Raw genomic sequence first — 13,338 nt, 5'->3', positions numbered from 1 at the left:
AAGAGTCAGATGTGCTCTTAAAACAAGATTTTGCTAATTTTTTTTATTTTTTATCAAGCATTCTTTGACCAACTTTAAGTGCAGAGACTTTCTCTAAAGTTTAAACAAAAACAATAATAAATCATAGAATGCTACAAAAAGATGGCATTTTCCCGCTCTAGCAGATTTTCCTGGCATGCTTGTTCATGATTGAACATGGACCAAGAGAGACCAAAACTTTTGGCACAAATTAGTACAAAAATATATAATTCAATAAGGCATCGACGCATTTCCTAGCTAAAGATGCCCTTAATTACAACTAATTATTACTGTTCTAAAAATCTCCATCTAGTGCCGTCTAGGCGGTTAGTCATCGTCCTAATTTATTCCTAGGAGTTTTAAAGTTAAGAAAGTGGGCCTAGACCCGCTTAGGCGTCCGCCTAACCCTCCTAAATCCGCCTAGATCGCAACTCTCACTTAAACAGAAAAACAATAACTTTTATTTTGCACTTTAATTTTTCAATAAAATGTAAGAGATTTGATGAATACTTGGATGAACACTCATTCTAAGCATGTTCCCCATGTTTTCAATATGTTCTAATACTTTATAATTCATATGGCATTCTATTTTGCAATTTGGGTATCCCAATATAATTATGTGTGTGTTTTTAACTATAAAAAAAACACTTATTTATACAATATATAGGGTTGGTTTGAAATTTTGGTGCTTTAAAAAAAATAGCTTATTAAAAAGTCAGAAACATTAAATGTACTTGGTAAAACAAAAAAAAAAGTGTTTTTTTTTTCAAATATAGTTGTCAATAATAGTAGAAAAGCAGAAGTAGGGTCTACCATGCTTTATAAATTTTTTTTTTTTCAAAGCTTAGTAATCAATGCTCATTTAATGAAATTTTCAAATGGCAAGTATACCCCCACATGTTTTAAAAAATTAAAGTATGTGTTCTACATTATTGTCTTTGACAATTATTATATCACATTAAATACCATATCTATTTTAGTCATTTAATATATTCAAAACAATTTATATAAAAGTTTATCAAACCCTCAGAAACTTCTTCTTCTTTTTTAATTAAAAGCACTTTTACAAACAAAAAAAAAAATTCACCAAACACTCAACAACATTATTTTATAGCTGTTTATTCTCACAGCATAGCAGAAACAATATTTTTTTTTTTTTATAAAGCACAGCAATGCCAAACTCACCCATAATAAATTTACTTAAATTCATCTAGTTCACTTAGGCCCCCTAGGTGCTAGGCCCCAGCCTGCTGACTAACTAGCACTTACCATCTTTTAGAATCTTGCTAATTATATAATTAAGAGTGTGTTGATTGTGTTTAATATATAAAGCATGACTTTCTCGTAGTTAAAGTACCAACTGTATAGAAGAAGATCCTTTGTGAATCCATGCAGCAAATGCCACAAAAAAACTGTCTCAATTATTATCTTTAATGCTCATCTCTCTGACATTGAAGAACCAATCTACTTATTATATTCAAGAACATAGCATGAGTCATGAGTGTCCTTAGAATGACTAGCTGAATCATGCTTTCCTGAATTGAAAAATAAATCCGCTCCCTCCTCCTTTCTTGATACGACCGATTCTGGAGTAGAAGGTTACAAATGATCTCGTATGTAGGAGTGAATACTATTAATGAATTGATATACAAGCTCTTTACAGGAAGAGAGTCGAACATTGAACCTCAAATGCAAGTTTAGATAAATTATAACCAACAAAACTCCAAGCTCATTGCAATAAAATGAAGGTATTAAATTAAATGCTTTACCTTTTGTTTTCTTTTTATTCCTTCCCTTTTTTCGTGCTTTAGTTTTTTACTTTAAGTTGTGTGTTTTTAAGTATTGTATGAGTTTCTTAAATGGAGAAAGTCTCGAGTGAGGCTGTACTCTGCGCAAGTACATTTCAGAGGGTGGGAACCCAAATGCATGGTTTTCAGTCTTTTGCTAGGGTTTAATTAAGTTGAATTTCTTTGTTCAACAGTTGTTGGCACACGCCTCTTTACAAAAGCAAACAGAAAGATTTCAACAGCAACACACTGACTTTCTTTTATCTTTTGGAAATGAAGTAGTACCCAATGAAGTATTGGATATAAAGAGTACAGGCAATCTCTAACAGAAAGGGTTGGATGTAACTCTGTCCAAAATTATAGCTCTGTAAAAAATTATTTTTATATAAACAGTGACATACTCATATATCTTCTCTAACCGAAGGGGCTAAACATAGCCCCCTCAATAATTTTTTAGTTTTAAGTTTATACCTTAAAGTTTTTGGTTAATTTAATTAAATTACATTCGGATGTTTTCAAATCCAACCATTGAATTTGAATCAATTATTGCAATTGAGAAGTTGGGCACCAGAGAAGGGCTAAGAGGGAGGCTACATTTGGCAAGCCTTAGGCCATCTCCAACTGACCCATCCAAAGGGCCATAGGGCAAAATATATCTCATTTTGACACGAAAACCGTCTCCAACCGAGGGCTAGGCCAAATGGCTTGTGCCCAAATCGGGCCATAATTCATCCACCAGACCAACAGACTGGACAAAAGAAGCCAACCAGGCAACCCGAGTGTAGCAGCCAAGCCCACATGCAAAGGTAACTTGACGTCAGCATGATGCCAGCTAATAACGGCTAGCTGACGTCAGATTATCGTTGGAATTTGAATTTTTATTTTGACGAAATTAAAAAAAAATCTAATTTTTTCCTATAAATACCTAAGCCATTTCTCACATCCTTTCCACCATTCCATACTATCTTACCTCATTTTATTTCAATTCTTCACATTCTATTCTCTTACCTCTTCCAATATTCTTTCCCTTAATTTTTTAGATTATATAAAGATAAGAAATCCTATCCGAAAAATTATTGAGAATATATAAAAATAAGATAAGAAATCTGAAGGCTTATTCATTTAGCAACAAGTGGCACTCAAAATATGTTTGGATAACCTTATTTTGATATGGTAATAGGAATGTTTCTCCTCTCTAGAGCTAATAGAATTGTTTCTCTTGGTGTGTTTTCGTCTTTTCACAAAATCATATTTATATAGTGGCTAAGAGGGGAAGAAAAAAGGGTATCAATAACACACCCTATATTGGGTGGATTAATATTGTGTTTTATATAATACATGGTTATATAAATCATACATCTCCTGCTCACCCACATAGGGTGTTGACATCATCTCAATTGGCTCATCTAATTCTCATTTGTTATAGTTTACCTCCTCATACAGAATAAGGGACGTGCGACCTTGCGAGCATATTTATCTAGGAGCGCTGTCATTAACCTATCCTCAAACTTAATAAGAGTGCATCACTCGGAAGTTCATTGCTTTATACCCCACACAATTCTTCATACACCAAACTTGACATTCTTTATCCCTCATTATGATATAAAAAGCAATGTTATGTTCCACAAGTATCATGTATATCTGTCTTACGTTTGATAATCAAACAGACCCTAGCAAACTAATGAATCACAGGACATAGTGTAGTCTTCAAACTATTTTCCCTAAGCTCTCATGTCAGTCTAACTCAGTTTAATTGTTGGCCTAGACACACGTCTTGAGCTAGTAGCTAACTAGACCATCTTAGATAGAAGTGTCAAAGTAGAGATCATTGAACCTCATCTTTCTAACATAGGCTTTAGTCCAAAGGGTATAATGGTAAGATCACCTAAATTTAGTGACTCATTGTGACATCCCATCCCAAAATTTATTGTATTTTATTCCCAGTAGCAATGAAATTTCTAAAATGTCTCTGAGATGCCACGTAAGCCTTCCACGTGGACCTCAATTTTCCTTTCACTTTTTCAGTCTTATTTTACTATTTTTAAATAGTACTCATTTTTACAAACACATGGCAGCAGACGGAATTCGATTCAAAGTTATAATGAACAAGTTGTGTTCGAAATTATATAAAACTATCGGGATAATTTTAAAATTTACTGTGGCTTTGTGCAGTAGGCTGCCTTGGTCGTGTCTGATTGATGACCCTCGTGTAGACTAAAAGCATGCATAGGTTTGAAAAATTGAACATCACAAGGGTTGTGGACAAGTGGTCATTAAAATAATATTTCTTTTGGATTTTAAAATCCCACTTGTTCCATCACAACACTTCACCATAGTTTTCTTCTATTGTTGGCCCGTCCTTTCTCACCTCTCTCTCTCTCTCCCGTCTCTCTCGCCTCTCCCACTGCACTCCCTTATTTTTCTGAAAACTTCTCTCTCTCTAAACTCTTGAGAAGAGAGCTCTCACTCTCCCATTTACCTTCACAACTAAGCCCTATTTTCTACATATTTGAAGTCTGTGGGATGCAAGGATCACAATGATGGTCTTTCATGTGATATCGCTGCCGTGAGGACCTTGGCACCATTGAAGCCGAGAGCTCCATAGCACTCAAAGCTCGAGCCCAGGTGAACCTCCCTCCTCTAAAACTAAATTTCTGGACTTTTCTAGTGCGTTTTACAAGCTTACATGCAAGTTTATGTGCGTTTCGAAGAGTGTTTATCTAACTCACCATTTTTCCAGCGAGTTTGTAGGATTTCCAAGCCAAACAGGGCCAAACCTCGTTGGTTTGGTTGAGTTGAGGGCGTAGGACGACTTCCACTACCTCTAGGCCACAGGTTTAAGCTTGCATGCCCAAATTCGCTTCAAAACCGACGAAAACAAAGAACTCAAACTCGGGCCGTCACTTTCAGGCCATTTTCTGACGACCTCCGACCAACTTTTGGCCTTGAAATAGGTATAATCTTATTCCTTCTATCCTAAGCTTCGTTTTGATATATTATGGGTAAATTTTGGTTGTGAAATTGCTCTAAATAGAGGGTTTGAATTCTCCCCAGATTTTCTGCAAAACCAAACCTTTTCAAAAAAAAAAAAATAATAATAAATAAAAAAATCCAAACCGAAAACCGGCCCAAACCCTTAACCCGGATCCGCGAAACTGACCTAGATCCTTTTCTAAAAAGAAAAAGGCCTAATCGGATAAATAGTCCATGTGGTCATAAGGTATTCGGAAAGTAACCCCTGTGGTAAAAAAAATCGGATTTAAACCCCTGTGGTCTAAGTCTGTTAGGATTTATACCCAAAATTAAAATTTCTGTTATCCCTCTGTTAGATATGAGGATAAGATGGTCATTTCATCCCCATCCCTTCCATAGTCACTCTCCTTCAATTTTAGATTTGGTTTTTCATTTTGGATTTTGATTTTTTTTCGTTTTGATTTTAGATTGATGCTGCTCCTCTTCTACCTTGTAGTTTAAGAACAAAACCAGATGAGATGGAAAGGTTTTATTAGGGTGGTAACCCAGCAAAACCGAAGGAGCCCCACCATAGTTTCACAATAATATATCTCTCTCTCCATTTTAACAACATATCGACAAATAGACGACCCCCTCCTGAAAGGGGTCAGATCGCAGTCGTTGAGCAGATTGAGGTCTGCAACCCAACGTATTACTTGAAGTGGGCGAAACGCTTGGTTTTGCCATTCACTTCTCATGAACGTTGAACGGAAGGGATGAATGACCATTCATTCTCAAAGATTTATAATCACCATTGATAAACATAGTTCCAATCACTAAGCACAACAAACTACCAAAAGACATTCAATCGTTTACGAAATTCAACTTTGTTGACCCGATTACAAAAGAGCAAAAAAAAAAAAAAAAAACAGGGGACTCCCACATATGAAAGTATCAAAACACAATGTATCCAAAATAAAATAAAAGCTCTATCAGGTTCTCTTCTACCATAGGTTCTGATTTTTGTGGACAAAGCTCTTGCCAGGAGGTTTCCATGGTGCAACAGTTTGTTTAGAAGTGGTTGGTGGATGAGGAGGCCATCCAGTCTTAGGACTTGAGCTTCCAAATCTACTTTGAGGCATCTCCACTCTAGGAATTGTGGTAAATGTGGCACCCTTTGCCCCTTCAGTAATGGTTGGAGGATGAGGAAATACTCCAGTCATAGGATTTGAACTTCCAACTCTACCTTGAGGCATCTCCACTCTAGGAATTGTGGTAAATGTGGCACCTCTTACCCCTCTAGTAATGGTTAGTTGACTGTTATCTTGAACCTGTGATAGTAACATAATGAAATGAAATTATTCACTTATCATTGGGAAAATTACAAACTATAAGTCAATTGAATATAAATAAGAACTCACTTTTGTAGCTTCATGGGGATCACAATACAAGGCTTGCTTAGGGTTGTTTCTCCTTGCTATGAGTTTGGACTTTTTAGGCGCTGGACCTCCATCGCTTGAATGTACAACATCTCCAACATCAACTTGAACAACAGTTGTATGTTGATTCATTACTTGGTCTTCATTTCCAACAGTTGTACTTGTACCACTCCTTTGAGCAGATGAACCACTACTTTGTCTTTTTTTCTTGCCGCCAGTTTCTGGTCTAGAATATGCCCATCTCTTGTCAACATATACACCTTGTGGGGCATCTCTAGGCTCATTTTTACAAAACTTTTGGTTATGCCCCCAACCCCAACACTTGTGGCATTGTATTGTCTTTCCCTTCCTACTCACAACTTGCTTAGAATCACTATTATTATCATTTACCTTTTTCTCCATTTCAGGATCCTTTTTCCTTGCTTTTTTTGGTCTACCAGGTTGTTTTTTCACTAATGGGGGTAGAAGGGGGTCCATGTTGCACTTAGGCCACATGTTACATCCTTTCAATGGATGAATCATGGGTTCATAAGCTTTCAGATAGGTTGCCTTGTGGTACACCTCATCCACATAATCCTCTGGATCCTGTCTATTACGAAAAATTGCTGCACAACCATGCAAGCATGGTATCCCGGTCAACTCCCACCGTCTACAACTACATGTCCTATTAGCAATATCAACCACAAACAAATCAGACAAACCACTCCCAACTTGGAATTTATAATTTCCTGAATAGGTTGCCAAATAATTCCTAGATGCAAACTTCTCCCTGTTTAACTTGTGTTGAATCTTAGGACATACATTCCTCTGAAGTTTACTTATTTCTGTCCTCTTAGCACATAACCTCTTCATTAAATTACACCGTATCATTTCCAACATGGTTAGAATTGGTTTATCTCTAGCAGCAAGTATCCAACTATTAAAGGTTTCACACAGGTTGTTAAGAAGCATGTCACACTTCACCCTTGTGCTAAATCTAGACCTAGCCCACCTATCTGGATCTCTTTTTACCAACCAATTATAGGCTTCACCATCAATGCTCTTCAACTTCTCCATTTCAGCTTCAAAGTCAACATGGTTGGGGGCTCTTGCAGCACTCCATAACAAATCTTTTAATGTCTTACCCTTATGAATGGCTTTAAAATTTCCATACAAATGCCTCACACACCATCTGTGGTCAGCTTCTGGCACAACCGTAGTAAAAGCGGTATCCAAACCCTGCAACATTTACTAGATACATCAATACAAATTAAATAAGCCACTATATTTACATAACTTAAAAGGAAACATAGAGTTTACCTTTTGTTGATCTGATATAAATGTCCACCCATGCTCATGAATTGGTCCAAGATCATCAATAAGAATTTGTAGAAACCAGCACCATGTATCTTTATTTTCAATTTCAACAGCAGCATAGGCTATTGGATACATATTGTCATTGGCATCAATGCCAACAGCTGCTAGTAGTTGACCTGTAACCATGTTGTATATTTCTTAAATAAATTGAAATCATGCTTTCAAATTTTAATCATTCAAGGTTGAGAAAAAGAAAAAATGTATTTACCTTTAAAAGCTCCTTTAAGATGGCAGCCATCAACTCCAATCACTGGCCTGCACCCAGCTTTAAATCCCCTTTTGCAAGCATCAAGGCAAACATAAAGTCTCTGAAAGAATGGAGGATTTGCATGCACTTTCATAGTACTTCCAACATTGGTTTGTATAACTTCTTCACAATATTCCCAAACCTTACCATATTGCTCTGCAATTGACCCTCTTATCAATTCTAAGGCTTCGTGTCTTGCCCTGAAACACTGATCTAAGGATACCTCCAATTCCATCTCCCTCTTAATTACGGTTTGCAAAGTTTTTGCATCTGTTCGTGGATCATCTCTAAACCTATCAATGTATTTTTCAGCCATGAGTTTGAAGGTGAAATGTTTATTTCTCCATACTCGACTACATGTATGCTCGTCAACAAGTACTTTGATTTGCCAAGTGGTGTCATTTTGCATTTGACTAGCATGCAATCTCCAAGGGCAAGGTTTTGCACACAAAGCTGTAACTCTTCTTCGGTCATTCTTTTTTAAACCAATGTCGTAACCACCAAGAATTGAGTATCGCTTCACTGCTTTTTTTAAAATTTCACGATTTGCAAACCTCATTCTAATCTTCAAACTAGGGTTTTCCATATCTGTGCTTGCATTAAACTCAGGATCCCTCTCACTAGATTGTTCCTCATCATCTGAATTTACAGGGCTATGTAATTCCTCTGTTGGCAGCTCTTTTTCTGTTGGGAGATTCTCAGTAGCTAAGTTTTCTGGCAGAATTGTTTCGTCTACACGATCCCTCGTAATAGTTCCTGATAATGGCAAGTCCACATATTTATCAAATAGCAAATTATCATCTTCTATAGCAGCATCATTCTCACTGTCATAGAGCTCGTAATCAGAATCATCACTATCCGTTCCATGCTCGTAATGAAAACCATTAGTGCACTGCCCACTCTCTTGTACAAAAGTTTCATATGGACCATGACCTTCCTCACCAGCAATTACAATATCATTCACACCAACCCGCTCCTCATTGTTCACTTCAACAGGGTGTGAATAAGTTGCTTGAGAGAATAATTCTACTGGTACTTGAGAGAACACATCATCTAGTATCTCATCGAATACATTGGAATAATTTGATGTTTGATCTTGAGGGGGTTCTGTAGCTATATATGGTGTATCAACATCATGCTCTACATAAATAGTCATCTCCCTTGATCTAGGTATAAGCTTCACCATGTCCGTTATGTCATTGTCAGAAACTAGTGGATGCAAACCATGTTCGGGCTCCTCTCCGAGTTTAGTATAATGGTATTTCTTCACATTTGTATATCCAACCTCTTCCATCATGTACTTCAGTTCAATCGTTGACAACAAATCAGGATCCACATTGTCAAAGTACACTGTCTTACCACCGAAATATGTATGCTTGGGCGATATCATCAATTGCCCTCCACATATAAACTTCAGAGTTAACCTATCAGTACCTATAATTAAAATAAAATTGCATACTTTATCAATCAAATGGCAGTGCACTATATGACAATAAAGTTGCATACTTTAATCAATCAAATGCAAATTTCAAGGGTAACCGACAAGTGATGGAATGTGGAATCCAAAAAAGCAATAAGATTTGTTCTACTACTATTAAACAACTAATTGGCTTTTTGCCTTCTAGTTTGCACTGTTTGTTTCCTTTTTGTTGCCTTTTCAAAACCCTACACATAAACCCCTATATATACCACTACAAAGGAGACCGATTGGAAAAAAGAAAATAGAACCCATGATTCATCCAACGAAAAACCATCAACTCCAGCCTTTGAAGCATAATAAGGAGGAGACCTTCAAGCATAAAACCACACATTGTGGATACGATTACGAACAAACGATTTTCAAAATAGAACAATCACCTAAAGTTATCAAGATTGCAGCAATACCTGGGTATGTTGGTGGGATGTCTCCCTCAATTCTTCGCTTAGCCATTGATGTGGCTTTTCAAACACGAAACCTCTGGGTATGTTCGTGCTTTAGAATTGGGAACGGGTTTGATCTTGAGGGGGTTCTGTACCTAAGCTATTGGCATGCTACTAATTATGAAATGACCATCTTATCCTCAAATGAGACTATTACTAACGGAGGGATAACGGAAGTTTTAATTTTGGGTATAAATCCTAACAGACTTATACCACAGGGGTTTAAATCCGAATTTTTTTACCACAGGGGTTACCTTCCGAATACCTTATGACCACGAGGACTATTTATCCGATTAGGCCAAAGAAAAAAGACCTAATCCCAAACCCGGCCCAAACCATTGGGCCTTTGTTCCAGCCTGGCCCAATTCTAAAATGGATCTGGAATATTCTTTGAAATATTCTTTGAAATATTCTTTAAATATTCTTTGAAATATTCTTTAAATATTCTCTATATTATTCTCTAAATGTTCTCTATATTATTCTTTAATGTGTTGATTTTTACGAAATTTTCTCGTAATCCTAATAACACAAGGATTTATACTGGTTCGGCCTAAGCCTACGTCCAGTTTAAAGACAACGAGGAAATTTCACTAATATCAAATAGAGTTTAACTCTCAAATCCCAAATCTCACGTACACCCAATAGCCCAAACTTTCCTTACAAGCATAACAAAGGAGTTGATAATTCGGCCACATATTCAACAGTCTCCGAGTCCAGCCCAAACTTCTTCCCAACTGGCCTTCGATACTCAGGTCCTATTACATCCTCTTGGAACCATCTGTCGTGGGGTTTAGCTTTATCGTCCTCCATTTTGCCTGTAAATTTTTCACACAGTGCTCTTCAATATGATTCATCCAACCGCAAAGAAAGGAAGTGAGGGGCTTCTCGTAGCGTACATCGACTTCCAATAATCTACCATCAAGTTTGACCACCACACAACGCCTTAGAGGCTTATGGACATCAATACGAACCCTAATCCGCAGTATACTTCCAAATTGTTCCTCTTTCCTGCTTTGATCTGCCAGAACGTACTCCCCTAGATGATTGCCAATGAGTCTTCCCATCCGTCGAGTGATAAAATTTATTGGCAATCCCTTGATTTGGACCCAAAAGTCTTGAAAGTTTAATGGCACCTTGGTAGGTTGCAATACATCATCCGCTTCCTCCAAGATTGATCTTATAAGAAAAGAATCACCAGACTAATGGATAATCTAGAAACCAAATTTATCTGGGGTTTAGACAATCACAGTTAGGTAATATTTACAACAAATATCAGGTCATTAATATGCATTTGAATCATGACATTGAATACATATTGTTTTTTCAATCCACATAAGTTAGTTATGCGTACATTTAGTTGTGCGAAACAAGTCGTACGACAAAGGTAGATAATAAGCTATAAACCCAAAGTCAAAATGCCATTAGGAGCATTTTAGGCATCCGAAAATACAAATTGGGTGAAGTAAAACTTAATGAATTTCTTAGTTGGGGTCTAGTCAATGAGTTTTTGGTATGGAAAAAATAAATATTGAGGTGGGTCTTTAAATAAAAAAGATGAATTTCAAGAGGTAAAGTCATATTTTTTTATTTTTTATTTTTATATGGTATAAAATTTCTGTAAGTTTCTAATAATAAATGGTAGTTCAACTAAAGTACTGACATTATTTGTAATTTTTGTTCCTGTTAATATGTAATACTAAAGTAGGTGAGTCACGTTTAGAGTTGGAAAAAGTTGACGATGACAAACTCAGCTGGTGAGAGCAATGCAAACAGTGTTGGCTCCAAAATTCAAGTAAGAGGGGGCGGAGAGAGATCTGAGGGAGAAACAAGTCATGCGGGTAACCAAACTTTGGGCGGAAACGAAGAAAATGAAGACGAAAGATTTGCATCCCAGATCAAAAGAGAGCTTTCCGAGAAACTTCCTGAACTAAATCCTACATGTATATTTAGGGTCCCTCAGAAACTGGTCAGGGACAATGAAAATGTTTTTGTCCCACAGATGGTTTCAATCGGGCCGTATCACCATGGAGGAAAAAAGTTGCAAGGCATGGAACAAGTTAAGCACTGGTATTTGCAAGGCCTCCTCGACTGCAAACCAACTCCAGACACCAGTTTGGTGAGTTTGGTAGAGTTGGTCAAAGCAATTAGAAGCATGGAAGAGTTCCTTCGTAGCTGCTATAACGAAAAGCTTGATCTGAATAGCTATGACTTCGTGAAAATGATGGTGGTCGATGGTTGCTTTATTATACGATTCCTCCGCATGGATAATAGGTTTGAACAACCTGGCAATGATGATCCTGTTTTCAGAGTGCCACGGGTGTATTCGGCAGTTAAAAAGGACTTGTTGCTGCTTGAAAACCAGCTTCCGTGGAAAGTTGTCCTCTGTTTATTCAACCTCACTGCAAAACCAGGAGATCCTTCCCTACAAAAATTTAATATTAACTTATTTTGGGCCCCAGCCTCCTTTATTACGTCTCGGACAACGGCGACGAGGGAAATAAGGCATTATCTTGATCAAGTAAGAGATTTGCTTGTTGGATCATTAACAACAGACACTTATCAATATTGGACTCCTATTCCCCCAGTGACACATCTTGAGGAAATTGGAGTCAGATTTCAACTTGCACCCCCTGAGAGAGCTCGGTTGGACATAACCTTCGACGCCATAGATGGAGTGATGCAAATTCCACAAATGATAATTGAAGTCAACACAGAATCTGTCTTGAGAAACCTCATAGCCTACGAACAGGGTGCAGTGAGGCACCATGAAAGTCACCTTTTGTCCTATGCCATGCTCTTCAACCACCTTATCAAGTCGACCAAAGATTTAGAGAGACTCGTTCAGAAACGTATTATATACACCGAGTTGAGCAAGGAGGACACTGTTCGTTTGTTCAACAGGCTTTGCAATGACACTGAACGCATCTCCTTCTCTTACCCTGTACTCGCTGGACAGGTGAACGGATATTATGAAGAACGTTGGCTAAGGCGTTGGCTTGCAAGGATCAAGAACAATTACCTATACAATCCATCGTCAGTCTGGTCAGTTTCAAATGCGGTCATCATTGTTCTCATTCTTACTGCCACGCAAACCGTATATAGTGTTCTCGCATACTACAAGCAGCCGTAACCTTCCAATCGGTCAATGTTCGCCCCCAAGGCCCTAAATGAACAAGACTTGCCTAACTGCAGGCAAAGTTATTTGCTTTTTTTCTATATAAATTAAAGCAGCGATGTAATTGATTATTTTTACGTGCGAAACACAATTTGGAACTATCTGGCCATTTATTGTGCTCAGCTTTTGGATCATTTGTAAAACTATTTGGTGTTCTTTTTATGATCATTCAACACTTCATTTTTTGGGAAATTTATATAGTTTGATAATTAGTAATACTGTAAGGACAAAGTTGGTTCTTCTGGTTTGGTATTGCTGTGCTTTGAAAAAAAGCTGTTGTGAGAATAAGCGGCTGTGCTGTGAGAATAAGCGGCTGTGAAATAAAGCCAGTAGAGTGTTTGGTAAACTTTTTTGTGAAAGTGCTTTTGGAAAAAAAAAGCAGGATGATAGTGTGTCTTTTCATTAAAGGAGCACTGTAGCTCCGTTTGCTTTGAAAAAGCTGGC

At 37.3% G+C, this 13,338-nt stretch overlaps 2 protein-coding genes across 3 annotated transcripts; one reads left to right on the top strand and one right to left on the bottom strand.

The window, feature by feature from the left end:
* The first annotated feature begins 4,131 nt into the window (after positions 1-4,131).
* On the top strand, positions 4,132-13,086 carry LOC126583995 (UPF0481 protein At3g47200-like). 2 transcript variants are annotated; one of them, XM_050248563.1, is made up of 3 exons: positions 4,132-4,430; positions 4,557-4,759; positions 11,422-13,086. In XM_050248563.1, exon 3 carries the CDS (start codon positions 11,458-11,460, stop codon positions 12,847-12,849), a length of 1,392 nt encoding a protein of 463 aa, XP_050104520.1. In that variant the 5' UTR covers positions 4,132-4,430; positions 4,557-4,759; positions 11,422-11,457; the 3' UTR covers positions 12,850-13,086. The 2 variants fall into 2 exon arrangements, with proteins under 2 accessions (XP_050104520.1, XP_050104519.1); XM_050248562.1 differs by having other exon boundaries at positions 4,546-4,759.
* Positions 5,555-7,298, bottom strand: LOC126583996 (uncharacterized). The gene is made up of 3 exons (XM_050248564.1): positions 7,212-7,298; positions 6,179-6,785; positions 5,555-6,088 (listed from the first exon to the last, which is right to left on the bottom strand). The coding sequence occupies exons 2-3, from the start codon at positions 6,716-6,718 to the stop codon at positions 5,762-5,764; spliced, it is 867 nt and encodes a 288-aa protein (XP_050104521.1). The 5' UTR covers positions 6,719-6,785; positions 7,212-7,298; the 3' UTR covers positions 5,555-5,761.
* Positions 13,087-13,338: the final 252 nt, after the last annotated feature.

This window comes from Malus sylvestris, chromosome 9 (genome assembly GCF_916048215.2).
Source record: "Malus sylvestris chromosome 9, drMalSylv7.2, whole genome shotgun sequence".
In the NCBI taxonomy this organism is placed as follows: domain Eukaryota; kingdom Viridiplantae; phylum Streptophyta; class Magnoliopsida; order Rosales; family Rosaceae; genus Malus; species Malus sylvestris.
The sequence above is the reverse complement of the archived record's forward strand: the minus strand, read 5'-3'. Positions and strand labels throughout refer to the sequence as shown.